The sequence below is a fragment of the Thamnophis elegans genome, chromosome 4 (assembly GCF_009769535.1).
Source record: "Thamnophis elegans isolate rThaEle1 chromosome 4, rThaEle1.pri, whole genome shotgun sequence".
In the NCBI taxonomy this organism is placed as follows: domain Eukaryota; kingdom Metazoa; phylum Chordata; class Lepidosauria; order Squamata; family Colubridae; genus Thamnophis; species Thamnophis elegans.
Genome location: NC_045544.1, coordinates 52753420 through 52774243, shown reverse-complemented (window position 1 = coordinate 52774243; position 20824 = coordinate 52753420). Strand labels below are relative to the sequence as shown.

Sequence of the window (20824 nt, the reverse complement as noted above, 5' to 3'; positions counted from 1 at the left end):
TTCTAAAGTCAGCTGTGGATCCAGGAGGACTCCCAAATTGCAAACCCTTTCTGAGGGGCGTATAATTTCACCCTCCAGCCTGAGAGATGGAGTACATAGCCAATCTTTGGGAGGGAGCATCAATAGCCACTCAGTCTTGTCGGGATTGAGTGCAAGCTTGTTCATTCCCATCCAGATCCTGACAGCCTCCAGGCACTGACACATCACTTCAACCGCTTCACTGAGTTGGCACGGGTGGACAGATACAGCTCTGTATCGTCCACATATTGGTGGTATTTTATCCCGTGCCGATGAATGATCTCACCCAGTGGCTTCATGTAGATGTTAAATAGGAGGGGGGACAGGACCGAACCCTGTGGCACCCCATAATTAGAGGGGCCTAGGGGTTGATCTCTGCCCTCCGACCAACACCGACTGCGACCTGCCCGAGAGGTAGGAGGAGAACCACTGAAGAACGGTGCCTCCCACTCCCACCTCCCGCAACCGCCGCAGAACCATGGTCGATGGTATCGAAGGCCGCTGAGAGGTCAAGGAGCACTAGGATAGAGGTGTGGCCCCTATCCCTGGCCCTCCAGAGATCATCGATCAGCGCCACCAAAGCAGTTTCTGTGCTGTAGCCAGGCCTGAATCCAGACTGAAAGGAATCCAGATAATCGGTTTCCTCCAAGGACCGCCAGAGTTGAAAGGCCACCACTTTCTCAACAACCTTCCCAACGAAGGGGAGGTTGGACACTGGACGGTAGTTACTCAAGATGGCTGGATCTAAGGATGGCTTCTTCAGGAGGGGTCTCACCACCACAGCCTTTAAAAGGAGCGGGAAGGATCCCACCCGGAGAGAGGTGTTAACTATCGTCCAGATCCAGCCACGTGTCACCTCCCTGCTGTTCGCGACCAGCCAGGAGGGGCACGGGTCCAGTATACAAGTGGAGGCACTCACCGCTCCCATGGCCTTGTCCACTTCCTCAGGCGTGACAAGTTGAAACTCAATCCATAAATTCCTCTCAAGACCTTCCCCCGGTACCTCGGCTGGCTCTGAGCAATTGGAGTCCAGGTCTGTCCGAATCCGAGCGACTTTTATCCGCTAGAAACTGAACAAACTCCTCAGCTCTACCTTGTAAAGGGTCATCCGCTTCCCTCCCTTTCAAGAAGGAGTGGGTTATTCTAAACAAGGTGGCTGGCGGCGATTCAGCGGACGCAATAAGAGCGGCAAAATGCGCACATTTCGCCGCCCGTATTCCACAAGATAGGCTCTGACATAGGCTCTCATCAGTGCTCGGTCTGACTCAGAGTTACTGGCCCTCCAGCGGCGCTCTAGGCGTCTCTTTTGGCGCTTCATCTCCTGGAGTTCCTCAGTGAACCAAGGAGCCCTCCTGGATCCACTACCGTCGGAAAGGCCGTAAGTTGCAATCCGGTTTAGAGCCCCCGATGCTGCAGTATTCCAAGCAGCAACCAAGGTCTCCATCGGACTGTGGGTGAGCGCATCAGGTATTACACCAAGCGCCGTCTGAAATCCGCTAGGGTCCATCAGGTGCCTGGGGTGGAACCACCTAATCGGTTCCTCCTCCCTACAGTGGGGGATTGGTCTCCGAAAGTCAAGCCTCAGTAGGAAGTGATCAGACCATGACAAGAGCAAGATCTCAATATCCCTCACATCTAGATCACGTCTCCACTGCTCCAAGAGGAATACGAGGTCAAGTGTGTGACCCGCTGAGTGAGTCGGGCCCCGAATTACTTGGGTCAAGTCCATGGCTGTCATGGAAGCCATGAACTCCTGCGCGCCGTCAGAGTGATCACCGAGCGAAGGCAGGTTGAAATCCCCCAGTATCATAAGCCTGGGGAACTCAACCGCCAGCTCGGCTACGGACTTGAGGAGTGAGGGGAGGGCTGATGCAACGCTGTTGGGAGGAAGGTATGTTAGCAACAGGCCCACTTGACCGCCAAGGTCCAACTTCACCAGCAAGGACTCAGACCCGACAAGCTCCGAAGCAGGGATCCTACGAGGAACTAAAGACCCTCAGATGATGATAGCCACTCCCCCACCCCTTCCTGGGGTTGCAGCTGATGAAACACCTGAAAACCCTCTGGGCACATTTCAGTGAGGGGGACTCCTCCTTCCGGGCCCTGCCAGGTTTCAGTAATACATGCCAGGTCTGCCCCCTCATCTAATATTAGATGATGGGGCAGACCTGGACGAGGGGAGCTTTGTGCACCACAGACCTGGCATTTAACAACAGCAGCCTGAGACCAGGGCCCTGACAACTCTCACCATCTGACCTTGGAGTGGAATTAATAGGGCCGGAAGGGGGGATCGCTGTGACGTAGCGAACCCTCCTTCCCCGGTAATGGCTAGCCCTGAAGTTCCCGCTGTACCTGCCCCTCCCGTCATGACCATAATGTTGCGGCCCACCCCCGTGTCCGTAGTCCCCATTCCACCCCCCCGTAGCAGCCGCTCTCTCCGGCATGCCATTTGATTCAAGCATTCTAGGACTGGGATTGGGCCTGGCCCCCCTAACACTTCTGCAACAGCACTCAGTGAAGGAGGCACCAGGTTGTAATCCCAGTCCTCTCAGACATACACATCCATTCACCCAAGCAATCCCCACGTAGCAATTAAAAACACAGAAATACAACAATAATGGATTAATAAAAAAGTGGCCTCATTCATTCAGTCACACCCATGTCACATGCACTCCCCATACAAGTTAAAAATTGCGCAGCGGTGCAAGAAGTTCATACAAAGCTTATGCTAATATGGAAGAGGGAGATAAATAATGAGAAAGTATGTTAGTGAGCAATATTTCTGCTACTTTCCTTAAAATGAAAGTAACTTTTTTCTGGTCACAGGGACAAAATACATTTAATCAAGTAAGTGCAAAGTTATATTTCCAAGGATTTTCAAGCTTTTCCTTTGGAATGCTTGTTGTAAAGGGCATAGTGCTATGTTTTGGATCCTGGAGCTCCCCCCGCCCCCTATGTTCCTCAGCCATATTTCTTGGCATCGGAAGTTCTTTGTAATCCATGTTTCTATCTTTTATTGAAAAAAAAAATCAATGAGAACGAACATGTTATAGAGGAAAGCACAAACTGAAGGTATCCAGCAGGCCCCAAGGGATTTATAAAATAATGTGCAGTCCAGTGAGGGGTTTGGCTTCTGGTAAACTGACCAGAGACTGACCAGAGACCTCTTGGGAATCATTGGAGGAAAATACCCTTCATGCTCTTTATTTGAAAGTATCCAAAGTGTTCCACTAACTCAAAAAAGGTTAGAGACTCTCGATTTAGATGTTCCTTGTGTTTTGACAACATTAGAGACTTGCTCAGATATATATAACTCAGTCATTCTTTATAACATGGGAAACTACCACCGCTTATCAAATGAAATTGTACATTTTTACTGTGCTAACTCAATCTTACCTTCCTTTTATGATTTTATTGAGGCTCTATTCACGGTAACTAGTTTTGAAAGGGCCTCCGGAATTGGTTAGGTACATGACACCCCTGGGGAGTTTTCTCAAGTAAATGCTGTTGTACCTTTCATGAGGTACTCAAAAGAGTCTCGAGAAGTGATTTCATTTTCAAACAACAAGAACAAACAAACGGGCATACCTGCTCTGACAAGTTGCTGCTGCTGTATTTTTTAGACATCTTTTCTTCATGGTTTCTTTTACGATTTCACCTTCTTACCCAGGGATATGCGGGAAGTCGAAGGAGATTTGATCACCTCTTTGTAGACAAAATCACCATCATTTCCCTGTAAAAAGAAGGGAAGTTGAAACAAAGAGCAGCTTCCCATCTTATCCTTCTGTGCCATTATCACACTTGGCGTACCTTACAAAGATTGTTCAAATTGCAGATTCCCAAAATATATTATTTATTTACTTATTTATTAAACAATAGTTATATAGTTGACTAACTCACAGATAGGTCACTCCAGGCGGCTTACAACAATTTTTTTTAAAAAATCCACCATATAATAAAAACCCATTAAAATATCACCACAGACACACCCCGTTCGGCATGGCAGCACAATATAATCAAATCAGCCACTTGAAGCAGCTCCATCTCCATTCATGGTCCCTAGGCCTGCTGGCAAAGTCACATTTTTAGGGTCTTTCAGAACAGGAACGGATGGGAGGCCAACTGGAGCTCAGGGGGAATGATGTTCCATAAAGAAGGAGCTACCACCAAGAAGGCCCTTCTTCATGGTCCCATCAGATGTACATTTCTAATCAATAGGAGTCATAACATGCTCTGCCTTCCCATCCTGGTGGACTGAGTGGATTTCCCTTTGACAATATTTGTAATGTTTTCCTTGAAATTCTTCTTAGTGGATAAATAACGGAAGAAGGGGAGTTAGTATTACATGTTGACTACCCTATGATGCTTGTCTTCCAATTCTTAAGCCATCACTTAAAAATGTCATTGTGAGTAATTGTTCAAACCATGTAGTATAACAATTCTGCTGGGCATTGAGCCAGAATAACCACTATATACTAAGTGGGACAAATGTCACCACACAGCCAATATATTCAACTTAGCCACCTATATCGATTTTAATGTTATACTTATAGGCAGAATGCTAAATAACAATAATTCCTGCTTGCATGCATTTTTTAAAAAAATTTTTAAAAGATTTTATGGGTAAAAAGAAAATATAACATCCATAACTTGTAAAAAACAATACAACTACATTTCGAGATTCCCAGACTATCAATCATTATAAACATCAAAGGTTAGGTATCTTATTCCTTCCCTCCCTCTTCTCTTCCCTCATTTCTTCTTTCCATACCCTTTTCTTCCCTCCCCCCTTACTTCCTTCTCCCCTGCCTTCCCTCCTTTCTTTTCTCCTTTCCTCCTTTCCTTCCCCCTCCTTTCCCTCCCTCGGTCCCCCCCTCCTTCTCACATACCTTTCCTCCTTCCCTTCCTCTTTCCCTCCTCTTTCCTTTTCTCTTAGTCTCCCTCCTTTCCTCCCTCCTTCCTTCCTTCCTTTCAACTCTCCTTCTCTCTTTCTTTCCCTCCCTCTTTCCCTCTTTACTACCCTCTCCTCTTCCCTCCCTCCTTCCTCCCCCGGTTTCTTCTCTTTCTTCTCTCCTTCTTTCTTCCCACCTTCTTTCCCTTCTCTTCTTTCTCTTCCTCCTCCTTATCCTTCCCCCCTTCTTCTGCCTTTCCTGTTCCTCTCCTTTCTCCTCTCCATCCTGACTTCCCTACTATCCTCCTCCCCTCCCCTCTAACCTTTGTTACATTAACATATTTTCCTCTGCTGAGGACAACCTGGTTCTCTTTTCCTTTCCTTGCTTAAGGAGGCAAGGATTGTAAATCCTCTCGCCTCATCTAAAATGAAGTTTAATTGCTAATTCCAAGCAGGTAGTTATAGCGGATTTCCTATCAGCTTTTTTAAGTTTTCCCAATATTGTGGTCTAACCAAATTGCTCGACAGTGGGTTCTCACCCCTAATACATTTCTCCTTTCGCTTATCTCTCAGTTGTTGTATATTGTTCATTTGAGTTATTGGTTTAATGGTATTAGGTTAGTCAGCTATCTCTTTTTGTGTCTAAGTCTTCACTGACTCATCAAGCCATTTGTACAGCTTCTCCCAGACTGTATAAAAGTCTGTATTTTCTTTGTCGTTAATTCGCATCGTCAATCTGTTCATTTCTGCTAGTTCTAAAATTTTATTCATCACCATAGTGTTGGTGGGGGCATTTTCACTCTTCCAGCACTGTGCGTAAACAATCCTTGACGCTGTCAGAATATGGACTAGGAGGTATTGATTAGATTTGCATATTTTTTGATCTATTATCCCTAATAAGAAAGTTTCCGGCTTAAGACATAGTTTAATTGACAAGATTCCATTCAGCCATCCTAGTATTTGCTTCCAATACGCTTTGGCAACCGGACACGTCCACCACATATGGTAGAACGTGCCCAGCACTGTTTTACATTTCCAGCATATGGCCGAAACTTTTGAAGACATTTTCGCCAGTCTTGTCGGTGGGAGATGCCAGCGGTAGAACATTTTATATATATTTTCTTTATAGGCCGTCGATTTTGTCAATTTTAGGTTCCATTCCCAGACTCTTTCCCAGTCGTCTAGGTCTATTGTGTGGCCGATGTTTTGGGCCCAGGTTACCATGACTTCTTTTACTCTTTCTGCTTCCGTTTTTCGAATCAGTAAGCAGTTGTATATTTTTGAAATTAGTTTCTCATCTGGGCCAATTAAAATTTTATCTAATTCCTGGTTCTTGTTCTGGAAGCCGGGTTGTGCTAGATCGAATTTGTGTTTGTTCTGAATTTGAAGATATGGCCACCAATCGATGTTTATTCCCTTATCAGCCAAATTTTCCCTGGGATTTAGTTTGTTTTGGTCGTCTAGCAACTGTTGGTAGGTAACAATTTTATCCAGATTTATCAAATTCAGGTATATCAGGGCTTCCGTCGGAGATATCCATTTAGGTAGTTGCGTGTAGTATCTCCTTCTAATTTCCAGCCAGTCCTTAATTAATACCCCCCTTAAATGGTGTCTACTAAAGTAATTGTGGATTTTATTTCCCTCGCACCATAAGTAGTTGTGCCACCCGTATTGCAGGTCGTGGCCCTCTATTGTTAAGATTCTTTTATTGGCTAACATTACCCATTCTTTTATCCACATAGTTGTTGCTGCTTGATGATATGTTTTCCATTCCGGTAAGCCCATTCCCCCTTGAGTTCTTTTATCCTGCAGATGCATATATTTTATTCTGGGCTTTTTACCATTCCATATAAAGTTTCGAATCGTTTTGTCCAAATCATTATAAAATTTTTTCCCTAACTTGACCGGTGCCGTTTGAAATAGGTAGAGGATTTTTGGCAAAACATTCATTTTAATTACTGCGACTCTTCCCATCAGTGATAATTGTAGTTTTGACCAGGTTTTTAAGTCCTTTTGAGTATTCTGTAACAACTTATCATAGTTGTCTTCTTTTATGGAAGAGCATTTCGCAGACAGCCAGATCCCTAAATACTTAATTTTTTTAGTTACCTTTAATTCCATTGTTTTCTCTAGTTCTCCAATCTGGTTTTTGGGAAAGTTTTTTATAATCATTTTTGTTTTTTCCTTGTTTATTTTTAAACCGGCCACACACCCAAAGTTCTCAATGTCCTTCATCAAATTCGGTCCTGAAAGTAAGGGGTCTTCCACGATAAAGACCATGTCATCCGCGAAGGCCTGTACTTTGTATTGCTCTTTTTTTATGGTCAAGCCCCTAATTTCCTGATTTGATCTTATCCGATTTAAAAGAACCTCTAGTGACATAATAAATAGTAGTGGGGAGAGCGGGCACCCTTGTCTAACACCCTTTCCAATTTGTATCCTCTCCGTTAGTTCCCCGTTGACTATGATATTTGCAGATTGCCGTGAATATATAGATTCTATAATCTTAATGAATTTGTCGCCAAATTTCATCATTTTTAGTTGAGTGGTTAGAAAGTTCCAATCTAGATTATCAAAGGCTTTCTGGCCGTCGACAAAAATTAATGCGAGTTGTTTCTCGGATCTTGTTTCATAGAATTCCAGGGTATCAATTATTATTCTTGTATTGTTTCTAATATGTCTTTTTGGGAGAAAGCCGTTTTGATCCGAATGGATACTTTGATTTAATATTATTTTTAGTCTTTCCGCCAATATTGAAACAAAAATTTTGTAATCTGCGTTTAACAGGGATATGGGTCTGTAATTTTGGACCTTGCTACTGTCCGCCTCTTCCTTTGGTATTAGGGTGATGTAAGCTTCCCCCCATGATTTTGGGACCCTACCATTTTGTAGTGCCTCATTACATAGTTCTAATAATTTGTCTTCCATGGTATTTTGAAGTTTTTTATATATTTCCGACGGAAGCCCATCCGGCCCAGGTGTTTTATTGTTTTTTTGTTTTTGAATGGCCTTTTTCAGTTCTTCTTGTGTAATTTCTTTATCGAGCATCTCTCTCATCTCCTCCGACAAGACTGGAAGTTTCTGCTTTATAAGGTATTTTCTAATGTCCTGTTCACTAATTTCGTCTTGTTTATATAGTTTCCTATAATAGTTCTGTACGATCTTTTTCTTTTCTCCTATTTCTTGTTTCAAATTCCCCTCCTCGTCACACAATTGTTTAATAATTCTTTTGACCTTCTCCTTTCTTATTTTGTGGGCCAACCATCTCCCAGTTTTATTTGCATGTTCAAAATAATTCTGCTTCATTCTCTTAATGTTTTGTGCTATTTCCTCTTGAGAGATCAAATTTATTTGGTGTTTAATTAACTCTCCTTTTTCCCTGTGTCTACTGTTTTCTGGCTCTTTCTGGGTCAGCAGTTCCGTCTCTCTTAATTCTTTGTTCAGTGTATTAAGTTTTTCCCTGTGCACTTTGTTTCTTCTTATTATATAGGCTATAGATGTTCCCCTCACAACTGCCTTCATCGTGTCCCAAACATTTTGTATTGAGGTCTGCTCTTTACAGTTTTCTTTAAAGAAGTAGCCCAATTCCTTTTCTATTTGTTGTACAAATTGTTTCTCTTGTTCTGGTTTAATGTCCACCTAGCTTTTATCCTTGCCTTCCCTTTCCATTGCCATAAGACTGGGTGGTGGTCGGCCCATTTGTTGGTTGTTATTTCAATATTTACAGTATCCATGAGTAGTTCCGAGTTTGACCAAACCATGTCGATACGGGACCATGAATTATGTGGATGGGAGTAAAACATGTACTGTTGCATCTTGTCATTCATTGTTCGCCAGACATCATAAAGATCTAATTCCTTCACCATATTTACATAGGCAGACGGTAGTTTCCTTCTTGTACTTTTCTTGTGTGTACCCTTATAGTCCATCTTACTGGCCTTCATCGTGTCCCAAACATTTTGTATTGAGGTCTGCTCTTTACAGTTTTCTTTAAAGAAGTAGCCCAATTCCTTTTCTATTTGTTGTACAAATTGTTTCTCTTGTAGTATGTTCTGGTTTAATGTCCACCTAGCTTTTATCCTTGCCTTCCCTTTCCATTGTCATAAGACTGGGTGGTGGTCGGCCCATTTGTTGGTTGTTATTTCAATATTTACAGTATCCATGAGTAGTTCCGAGTTTGACCAAACCATGTCGATACGGGACCATGAATTATGTGGATGGGAGTAAAACGTGTACTGTTGCATCTTGTCATTCATTGTTCGCCAGACATCATAAAGATCTAATTCCTTCACCATATTTACATAGGCAGACGGTAGTTTCCTTCTTGTACTTTTCTTGTGTGTACCCTTATAGTCCATCTTACTGTCTGCTATAGCGTTGAAATCCCCTAGAATACATATATTTTGCCACTCTATTTCATTTATCCTCTTATATAGATTAACATAAAATCTCTCTTGTTTTTGGTTTGGGGAATAAATTCCAACTAGTAAAATTTTTTCCCCACCATTCATTATCTCCACCATTAATACCCTACCGTCTTTGTCTGCATGTATTAATTTGGGGTTCAACCATTCTTTTATATACATCACAATTCCTCTTTTTCTGGTTTGTGCTGACGAGCAGAATGTTTTACCTAGTTTTGGACAGACCAACAGGTTATTGTACTTTTCTTTAATGTGAGTCTCCTGAAGACAGATTACATCTAACTTTTGTTTCACTAGATCCAACAGTACACGTTTTCTTTTGGAAGTTATGTTAAGACCATTTACATTTGCTGATAGTACATTCGTTTCCCATTCTTCAATTCCATTACACGTTATTCGCTTTGAGGGCACCTTTAGATCGTGTCTCGATGGGTGACCTTGCTCTCGAATCTTCTCTGCCATATCTCTCTCGCTCTCTGGCCTCTCCCGCGCCCCGCCCCTCTGGTTGAGTTTCAATTATAGTGTCCTCCTGTCTTAAAAGTCCTTCTTTATTAAACCTCTCATCATCTGCTAGTAAAAGTTCCTGGAATTCTTGAGCTTTCGCCAAGGTATCTATCCGGTATTTCTTTTCCCTCCATGTTATCAACATTCCTTCTGGAAGGAGCCATCTGAACTGGATTCTGTCTCTGTTTAAACGTGTGGAGAGGAAGTTGTATTTCCTTCTCTTCTCTCTGACTCTCCGTGGAGTCTGTTTTAAGATGAGAATTTCTTTACCCTTGTATGTTAGAGAGTCCCCTCTTATTGTACTTAGAATGTCCTCTCTCAGCTGCCTTCTCAACACCCTCACATGGATCTCCCTCGGCAGCCGGTGGCGTCTCGCGAAGCCTGTATTGACTCTATAGGCTTCGTCCAGTTCGTTAATAACCTCTTTTTTCGGCCTGTCGAGGACTAATCCCAGGATTTCTCCAATCAGCTCCCGGAGGTTTTCATCTTTTGCTTCCTCCACGTTTTGTAGTCTTAAATAATATGCTGATCGCTCTAATTCTAGCTGGAGGATGGCCTCCTCCAGGCTTGAGTTTATAGATTCCAGATTGTCCTCTACTTTGTCTATCCTTTTTTCCGCTATTTCCGTTCTCCCCTTAATAATAATAACAATAATAATAACAGTAGACTTATATACCGCTTCATAGGGCTTTCAGCCCTCTCTAAGCGGTTTACAGAGTCAGCATATTGCCCCCAACAACAATCCGGGTCCTCATTTTACCCACCTCGGAAGGATGGAAGGCTGAGTCAACCCTGAGCCGGTGAGATTTGAACCGCTGAACTGCTGATCTAGCAGTCAGCCTGCAGTGCTGCATTTAACCACTGCGCCACCTTGGCTCATTAACATTTTGAATTTGAATTTCCTGCTCATTTTTCAGCAGCGCTGTTTGTATTACTCCTATACGTTCCTCAATTTTTCCCATATTGTTTCTTACTTCATGCATTTCATTCTTTACTCCCTCCAGGCCTTTGGTGACACTTTCACCCATCTTCAATATTGCCTCTTGTAGGGAGTCCATTGTTACCACCTGGTCTTGTAGGGTTGGGGCTGCCTTATCTCCCGTTTGCCTGCCCTCAGGGGACTTTTCCCTCACCGGGGTAGATAGGGGAGTTTGCTTTTTACTCCCTTTAATTAAAGTTACTGTTTTTGTTGCCATTTGCTTTGATTCAGCTCTTCCCCTTTAAGGTGTAAGTCTAGTACCTTCTGAATGCTGTTTGGGTAGTTATACAGAGCCCGGGGTACATACAAGGTAATTAAGCTGGAGCAGGGCTGTGAAATATAGGCTCAATTAATTCTATAGTATCTGGGAGAGTCAGGAAGAGAAACGTTTCAGCGTGATACGACAGGGTGCAGGAGAGGCCAGGAAGTATTTAGAACTCACCCATCAATCTCTTCCTGTTGTCAGTGTAGTGTTTTCCTTCTGCTGTCTCTGGCTGTAATATGACACCGCGTACTTAGTGATTTAAAGTTGGTTCAAACCCTTGTGATTAAGCTTTTTCCCTTTTTCCCAGGCAGGCAAATCCAGCTGACTGTCTTTCTCTCCTCCGTCTCATCCTCCGTTAATCCTCAAATTTAAATAGTCCAAAGCCTCAGTCTTCCTCTATCCACTCCGTCAATCAGCTTTCACAAAAGTTTCCTGTTTGTCTTTACTAGCCGCTTCAGATAAATGCGCCCACACACGTATCTGTATTTATTGCAGTTAAGTTGTTTATCTTTTAGATTTAGGCTTTTAAATCAGATCTTGTGATTACCGTCATTCGATCCGCTATGTTCCCTGCTGCTGTCTCTCCCTTCCTTATTAGTGGCTGGCAGTCACGACTTCTGGTCGGCCATTAATCAGCCGACCTCTTTTGCACGAACTCTGAGGGAGCCTCTTGCTTCGTGGGGGGAGATCGCCTTTCACCCTCCACCGCACAGAAGTTTCCCCTCTCCAAAGGTCCTCGCACCTCGAAGGGACCTTGCCTATTACGGCCACGCTCGTGCAAAGACCGGGCGAACTGAACAGAGAATCTGTCAGCAGCTCGTTCCGGCGTGACGCCAGACCGGAAGCCAACTTCGCTGCTTGCATGCATTTTAATTTAGCAACACAAATGGTATAATCCAATCATTTTCCATTAGCTATGTCTCTGCCAACTCCTGGAGAGAAACATTACAGTTGTACCCCACTCATAAGCTCCTTGTATGAAACTCATTTACATCAGTATTGCTCAGTATATATTGTTCTTCAGCTAACTTTCCTTTTTTCTTGTCCTTTCTTTTAAATATTTTGGAAGTTATGAAAAGCTATTTGAAATACATCTCACACCCTGTATCTGTCACTTGCCTATTAAGATCAATTTTTGGAATACTCTTGGTTTTTGGCTGAGATGAACGCTTGTTTATAAGGTTAATTGTCTTCTGGCTGCCTAAATTCTATATAGATTTAACTGACCATGCCTAACCTCACACACATTTTCATCCCATGGCCATGTTAATCTAGTCACATGATGCTCAAGTACAACATCAAAGATTGCCAAGAGAAGCATAATATTGGTTTTGGGATAAGATAATCTGTCTTTCTGGGTTATTTTGTGATAATATCCCCATCAAGTAAAGTTATGTGTACTGAATAGGAAAAAAGAACATCTACTGTAGTTAAGATTACGTGACACTCAAAAGCAATAAGTGAAAAGGAGAATGGTCAAGAATGCTGGGAAAAATTAGGATGAAAGGCAACCAGAACTGTTTTAGATTAATGATAAAATCAGGTGCAAACTGGTCCAGACCCAGTCCCATATTGTCAAAATTTAGATGCCTTTAGAAGTTCACAATGGCATGAAAATGGAAAGGCCTATCACCCTGGAATATATTTTTGGTGAATTTTCCATTCATATCACTGATAGGGATTTCCAAAAAAATAATAATAATGAGCTGTCTGAAGAAATGCTTCACTTTGCACTTCTGGAACCCGTTTCAGAACAGTTTCATAAAATGGCTTTATGTTCCAGTATGGATTGAGAGAGAAAGATTCCTAAATAGAAAGATGAAAGTAGAAACAAGGATGGATAGAATAAATAGTGGACAGGGGAGTTCCAAACTCTGGCAAGAACCTGCTGAATTGCCAAGTCTTCCTTCGTATGCCTGTGTTCTATATATCTATCTTCCTGCAGCTGTGTTTCACCCCCCACCCTCCAGAGACTTTCCATCTGGCCGGGGATTCAGTCCAAATGTTTTCAGAGACATTTCCCTTTCCCATCTATACAGAGATCACTCTGTGGCAATTCAGGAACTCGATGGTTTGAATTCACTTGGACAGGAGAAGGTTGTGTTTTAGTAATGGAATCACAGATTAATTTCAATCCTCTCTTGCCTGCCCTACTAAATCCTCAAATGCTCAACAAAACCACAAAATTGGCTCCTGGAGCAGGGAAAACCAATCTAGATACACAAAGGCGGGGGGGGGGGGAGAAATGAAAGGGGGAAAAAACTTTGTTCCAAAAAAACAAGCAAAAGAACATCAGTCATTCATGAGAAAGACTTGCCTAATGTTAAAGGAATACTGTATTAATATATTAACGTATCAGAGTGAAATTATGCATCAGTAACCATTTCTCAAAATAAGATTCTGTGAACACCACAAAGTCACATGGATGAGTTGCCATTCAGCACAAAAGGCAGCAATACCTAGAGACAAAAGGATGAGATCAACTCCCCATCCCTCTTTTTTAATTCAAGGCACCCAGAGAATCCCCCAAATTAGATCAGAAAAGCATTGCTTTCCACAATTTTCCTTTCTTGATCTACATTCTCCCTTGCACTCTTCCAGGTGAATTTATTTGTCACATGGCAGAGAGAACATATATATGCATTATATAAATAACATTCCTTCCTTTGTTTTTTCCTGCTCTTTCATCTGTCTAAATCCTGTCTCTTCTCCTGTCCACAGTTCATTTGAATAAATAATTCATTGGCAGAAAATCAAAAAGAAAGGTTTTTAGACATAACTTTCTATTATGGCAGTCTACAAGAAATGCAAATAATGCTCTTGAAATGCAAGTTTCTCATATTATTTGTTGGTTGAGCATTTCTAATTTCTGCAACACAAATTAATGGCTATGAATTTTAAAAGCTGCTTTGATTTTTATGTGTGAACTGCAATTATTTTGGGTTGAAATAGATAAATACTCAATAACATAAAACTGGCAACAGCCAGGGAATGTTTAATTTTGTCCATTCCTGTTCATCACACAGGACCAGTGATATGCATAGTCCTTCCAAGGACTAAACATGATGATCTTAGCTGCTTAGTCCCACTGCCAGATCCTGTAGTCAGATTGGCAACCCTAAGAAAATGGGTGATCTATAAGATGATTCAGGGCAATAAAATAGAACCCAACATTTTAAACTGGAAGTTCTCAAAAGAGAATTCTTGGCTCAGTCTTATCTATTATCTATCAAACAACTTGTAACCATCTCAATTCACTATTGAACACTTTCTCAATGTGATATTCTTCCCAAGCATATGTTAAATGCTGTGAAAATATCTATAGACCTTTCACATCCTGGACCGAAATTATTTCAACTTCTACCCTCAAAACGACGCTATAGGGCACTGCACACCAGAACAAGACACAAGGACAGTTTTTACCCGAATACCATCACTCTGTTAAACAACTAATTCCCACAACACTGTCAAATTATCTACTAAGACTGTATTACAATTCTTCTTATTCTTCCTAGTACCTATCTCTTCCCACTTATTATAACCATGTTGCTTGTATCTTACAATTTATATTGTTTTATTTGTTTCCTAGTATGATTTGATTGCTTATTAGTAACCTATGACTATCATTAAGTGTTGTATCTTATGATTCTTGATGAATGTATTATATTTTATTTTTCTTTATGTACACTGAAAGCATATGCACCAAAGACAAATTCCTTGTGTGTCCAATCACACTTAGCCAATAAAGAATTCTATTCTATTCTATTCTATTCTAAACATAAGCAGCAAAAAATGGATACAGGATGGAGCTATGCTCCTTACATCCTCACATTTTCTTTATCTTTCATCCCTGCCTTTCTCAGCTTTGTTTGCAGCTGGAATGTGGGAAGAAGAACTATATATTTGCTGAAATATCAGAAAGGGACCTTCCCTTACACCTGAGCTTCAGCCTACTATGTTCATGGAATCCAAGATTATGCTGAGAGCTGTCCAAGTGGTCACAGATCCCCTTCAGGCCTCTTCAGTGAGAAAGCAAAGGTAGAATAAATAGAATGTGAAAAGTGGACTACTCTGCATTAGTCACTACACCTTTCCTAAACTGGCTCCAGTTTAGTTTTAATCAGCTTATTTTGATGTACTTTATTCAGTGGATAGAATAATGATGGGGAGGATGATTTTCACTCATCTGATACACTTAGTTTAGCTAAATATTCTGACTGGCCAATAAAACCATGGCAAATATGGTTAGAACAGTTGGCTTTTAGTAGCTATCTAATTGTTCTTGTGGAATAAATCTGCTTTCTAATTGCCTAGGAAATGCCCATTTCACCTGTCCTCATGTTATAATTATCATATGTAGAAAATAATATCTAACAAATGAGAACCTTCAGAAAAATAAGATTTCTTGATTTCTTGTTTGACATACAGACTGACAAGCTTCCTCTGAACTAATTTTTATTCTTTTGGAATTTCAAAGAATGAGTAATCTTCTACTGCTTTCTAGCAGTACAGTACTTATCACTCTCATAATTTTATGACATTGTGCTACACATTCTCCTTTTGAATATAAAAAAATTAAAAATCATAATTTAAAACATCTATATCCAACTTTTGGGTTTGTCTGAACCGCACTGTGAAGAGGAATTGTTTTGGGCCATATATAAAATATAGTTAATGCATATAAATGCATGTAATAATGTTAAACGTTTATGATCTTGTGGGGCTTCATTACTAGTTGTCCAGGACTGCATGTGGCCCACAGGCTGCTCACACCCAATTTAAAAGACTTCAAAGTACAAAATATGGTTCAGAATTACACAGAGCATTGTCTGGCATTAGTATTTGCAGAATAATAAGCATTTCATATTTGGAGAGATACTTTTGGACGTTCATTTTAGTGCTAATAATTTCCCCTAGTATCAACAAATTATTGATGTAGTCAGAGAGCATCATAACAACACAATTATTATGCCATGATGTGGCTATCCTACAAAGATCAAACTAGTGCAAACCATGGTATTTCCTGTGACACCTTATGGAAGCAAAACTTCAAGAAACAGAATAGAAAGTGTGTTTTCATTTTTGAACTTTGAAGTTGGAGGAGACCCCACCAATGACAACCAATACAACAAACAGATCATCAAATAAATCAACTCACTCAAGACACAAATGACCATGTCCAAATCAACCTACTTAGGCATACTAAGGAAACCCTATCATTCTGGAAAAAACTATATTGATGGGAAAGGTAGAAAGAAAAAAAGATGACCAGCAGCAGGGTAGATCAATTCATTTACAATGGGAATGGGTGTATCATTGGAAGACCTGAATGAATCAGGTTTGGGACAGATTTTTATGGAGAAAATCTATGAGTCACTATGAGTCAATACCAACTTGACGGCAATCAATCATAAAAGTATTTGTCATTGTTGGAAAATGATGTTTTTTGAAATGCAATTTAAAAGTACTATATGAAGAAGCAGCTCAATCTATTGTAATTGAAAACTGTTGCTATCCTCATCGCTACTTTTATAGCAAATCCCACTGCATTTTAATTTTGAAACACATTACAAACACCACCATTTTGGCTGTATCTATGAATGTATCTTATGACTGAATGTCATACTCACAATTTGATCTGGACTGTTTCCAATGTGCAGTGAGCGATTTGCCAAATCAAAACCACCAAAGCTGCAGGTTCTCTGTGAAATAAGGCAAATTTATAACATTTTACCACAAAATCAGCATACTGTCAATTGTTTTCTCAGGTAGAGAAGACACTACAGAAATGTCTCAATTGTACAATAACAGCAGCAAGCATGAAAAAATGTTCTGGATTATGTTCATGCATCATGTTCCCTTCCTGGACTTTTACTAATTATTTTATTGCTTCATACTGAGATCAGGATCTTCACTAAAGGAGAACTATTTCCTAAGTGAGTCATTTGGGTAGAGAATATTAACAACAAAATGTTCCACTTTATCGTAGACAAAAGCTTTACGAATCTTCTTACGAAAAACTTTAAGAATCTTCTCAATTGGTTGATTCAGTCAATAATGACATCTTCGATCTCTGAACAAACAACAATTTCCATTTGCAAAGACTCCATATCTGTAACCAAGGCCTGTTTGGAACAAAGCAGTTTTTGTACTAGTACAAGAAAGAATACAGTAGGTGATATGTGCAGTGGCATAATCTTGCAGAAGTAATTAGAGAAGAGAGTTGTTCTTAGAGAAACATCTCAAACAAGAAACTGACATTGAATACAATAGTTCTGCTTGCCTAAACAGGTCAGCGTAATGACACTAATTTTCTTTTCAAAGCTGAAAAACACAGCCAAGTGAAAGCATATTTACTTGGTGCTTAATAAGGATCCTCATATGTAAAGTGTTCGTTATTGAAAAGACAGTAGCCTTTGGAGCTCAATAGAACTGCCTGGTCCCCTTCAGTTTTACAATACAGATGTCTGCCTTTTCCAGAAATAAATTGGCTGTCTATTTCTATGTTTTGATCTATGCATTTACATCTTGTCCTTCAACCTTATTCCCTCTGTTTTTCTTCATCTTATAGAAAAACAGCAGCAGCAAATGGGGACATGATCATTATCCTTCATCATATACTTTGTAAATAATAAATGCTGTATATGTAATATCTCATTATTAAATCTGCTACCAATTAATACATTACTAAAAGCCAATTATAAGCTCTAGTATACAACCCATATGAAGTGTGTTTTTATCCTCATCAAACAAGCCTTTGCTGGTGAACATGTAATTGTATTTTTTCCCTGAAAACATCCATTTAACAAGAAGGTTAACAGCAAAGGAATGCTGTCACAATTTTAAAAAGTTATCTCAGAAAGTTTATATCATCTTTTAATATCAAACAAGGATTACATTTGGGGGTCTTCATGTATTTGTGTATGAACATGAATGCAGGCAGTGAGTATGTATGACAGCAGAATTCAGAGTTGGCATGGATGGTATATGGAATCATACAAATACACACAAAAATCCCTCACAGTTAAAAGTTGGCAATATGCTCTACACACACACATACACACGCACACACACAAACACACACTATATTTCAAGCAGCTTTTTTGTTATGTTTGATATTGGACATATAGTTTATTCCTTCCAATTACTTCACAAAAACATGCTAAATAAAAACTGTAGATGAAGAGACTGTAGATTCTTAAATGAAATGATCATGCACATACTTTAAAAGTTCTAGGCATGCCTTTGGCCACTAAAATAAATGTAAATGCCCAAAACATATGTAAAAGCAACACATGTAATCAGTCCTATTGACAAGGGATGCCAAAGCTCCTGAGGTTGCAGTAAACATGAATTATGATTTCAGAGGAACACAGTGTAGAATAGTGCCTAAAATTCACAAGCAGGGCATAAAGCATCTGCTCTTTGTAAAAGGGCTTAATCCAAGTTTTCACATAAAAAAGGAAGAGATATAGCTTTTTCTCCAACGATGCAATCCAACACACCCTAGTTATTATTTTATTTTATTATTAGACCAATTTATATAGCCATCCCTCTCACAAGCAAGCAGTTCTGGGCATTGTACAACAGAGCTAAAAGGAGTTAATAAATCCATTAAAAAGTATGAAAAACCAAATTAAAACAAAGACTAATAGACAAAGGGATGCTAACAATAACGGAGTACCTCACTAGTTCACCCATTCCTGGGGACCCCAGCCCTGCTGGCATAACCAGATCTTGAGGGACTTTCGGAAACTCAACAGTGACAAGGGTAGCTGGTAGTGGGGAGATTCAACAATCTGGGTGCCACAATAGAAAAGACCTGGCACCTACAGTTTGTCTAGTATCTTCCTAGCTGATGGACACAAGTTATAGCAGGAGTGTTTAAATGTGGCAACTTTAAGATCTGTGGACTTCAACTCCCAGAATTCCCCAGCCAGCCATGGTTGAACACACCTAGGCTAGACTCCCTATGACGTACGTAGCCTATGTCATATAATATAAGGATGTTCAAATCCTGCTACCAATATCGACAATACGCAGGAAATAACAGTAACAGACTTACAATCCAATAATTTGCAGGACAAATGTATTTTTTTAAAAGTATGTTATTGCCTCGTATACAAGCACATCATGTGTAGTCAAGTGAAAGTGTTATTTCACCATCTGAAATATTCTCTACATACCATCTTTGTCAAAGAAATTCTTTTAATAAAATATATTACAAAGTAGGGCAGACTGCACTAATATACGAAGCATTGGATGATAAATTATCCTAGGGGGAAAAAAACCAGCCTTACAGTGGCTACCAGCCAACCGCAGCATAGTTTACAAGTTAGCAAAATGAGATTTTGTCTGTCGGAATCATTTTTTCCCCTTACGTTTCTTGGAATGCTAGTCATGATTGCCTCAACCCGAGACCATGGTTCAAAAATACAATCCAGCTATGAACTTTCCAGATGGCTTTAGATCCCTGGCTCTCATCCTTAATTTCCTATATCTGAGCTGGGAATTAAATGTTTCACTTTACATTATGGACTGAAATCCTAATCACTGTACAGATCTTTGCCTGATGAAAATTAAGAGTGGCAATCTTTTCTTTTTTTAATAACCACTGAGAACTGTATTTTCTCAGAAGGAAGTTATTAATAGCTACACAATGGGTTGATGGTTGCATCCTCACTCAAAAAAATAGGTAAGATCCTCTTTCCCCCCTCTATCTCTTCTTCTTTATGTGTATCATTTTCATTTATATATCGATTTTCTCCTCAGTTCAGTGCTTTCCTTGCTCTCTTTTACACACATACACCAGTGGTGGGATTAATTTTTTTACTACCAGTTTTGTGGGCGTGGTTTGGTGGGCATAGCAGGGGAAGGATACTGCAAAATCCCAATTTCCTCCCGATCAGCTGGGACTCAGGAGGCAGAGAATAGATGGGGGTGGGGCCAGTCAGAGGTGGTATTTACTAGTTCTCCGAACTACTCAAAATTTCCGCTACCGGTTCTTCAGAACTGATCAGAACCTGAATACCACCTCTGACATACACCTTACTTCTCCCTCACCACTCCTAGTCAGCATACAGAGATAAAGAATAAAATGAGATTAAAATCTGAGTCCCTTCACTTCTTCCACCCCTGCATAAATCACAACATTTAAAGGAGTTAATGATGCAGAGTACACAGAAATATGATTTCTCCACATCACCCACTCATCACCACTACTAGTTTGGCAGCTGGGAAACCCACAATTATGCTGAAATCACAATGCACAGGGAATTGCTTTCCCTGGATATTGTTATCTGCAGCATAATGAGCTGCTTGGTGGGCTTGCAGCTTTGCAACTGTGCCAAGAAAGCAATGGAAATGATCCCTCCCACCTTTTCTTCTCTGGTGGAATTGCCTTGCTGCAAATCTTTCTAATAGGCTGGAGGAAATCAGAATTTGTTAAGGAGCAAAGACACTGCAGAGGCTTAAGGTGGGCTGCTCTGATCAGAGGAGAAATATGGGAGTAAGCACAGAAAAAAAAAACATATGGAATATTTGGAAAGTGCCTAAAAAACTTATTTTATGAATAACTCAGTGTGGTAAACCTGAGTTTCCATTTCCTCCTCTTATTTTCCCCAGAACAACAATCCTGTGAGGTGAATTGGGTTGAAAGAGAGGGATTGATCCAGGGTCACCCGGCTGGTTTTCATGGCTAAGATGGAACTTGAACTCACAGTCTCCCACTTTTTAGCCTGGTG

At 40.5% G+C, this 20824-nt stretch overlaps 1 protein-coding gene across 1 annotated transcript in view; it reads right to left on the bottom strand.

The window, feature by feature from the left end:
- The window catches only part of SASH1 (SAM and SH3 domain containing 1), a 223751-nt gene that overhangs the window by 29619 nt on the left and 173308 nt on the right, over positions 1–20824 (bottom strand). The window contains 3 exon segments of the mRNA XM_032216012.1: positions 3607–3646; positions 3648–3751; positions 16712–16783. Coding sequence (XP_032071903.1) covers positions 3607–3646; positions 3648–3751; positions 16712–16783 — 216 coding nt within the window.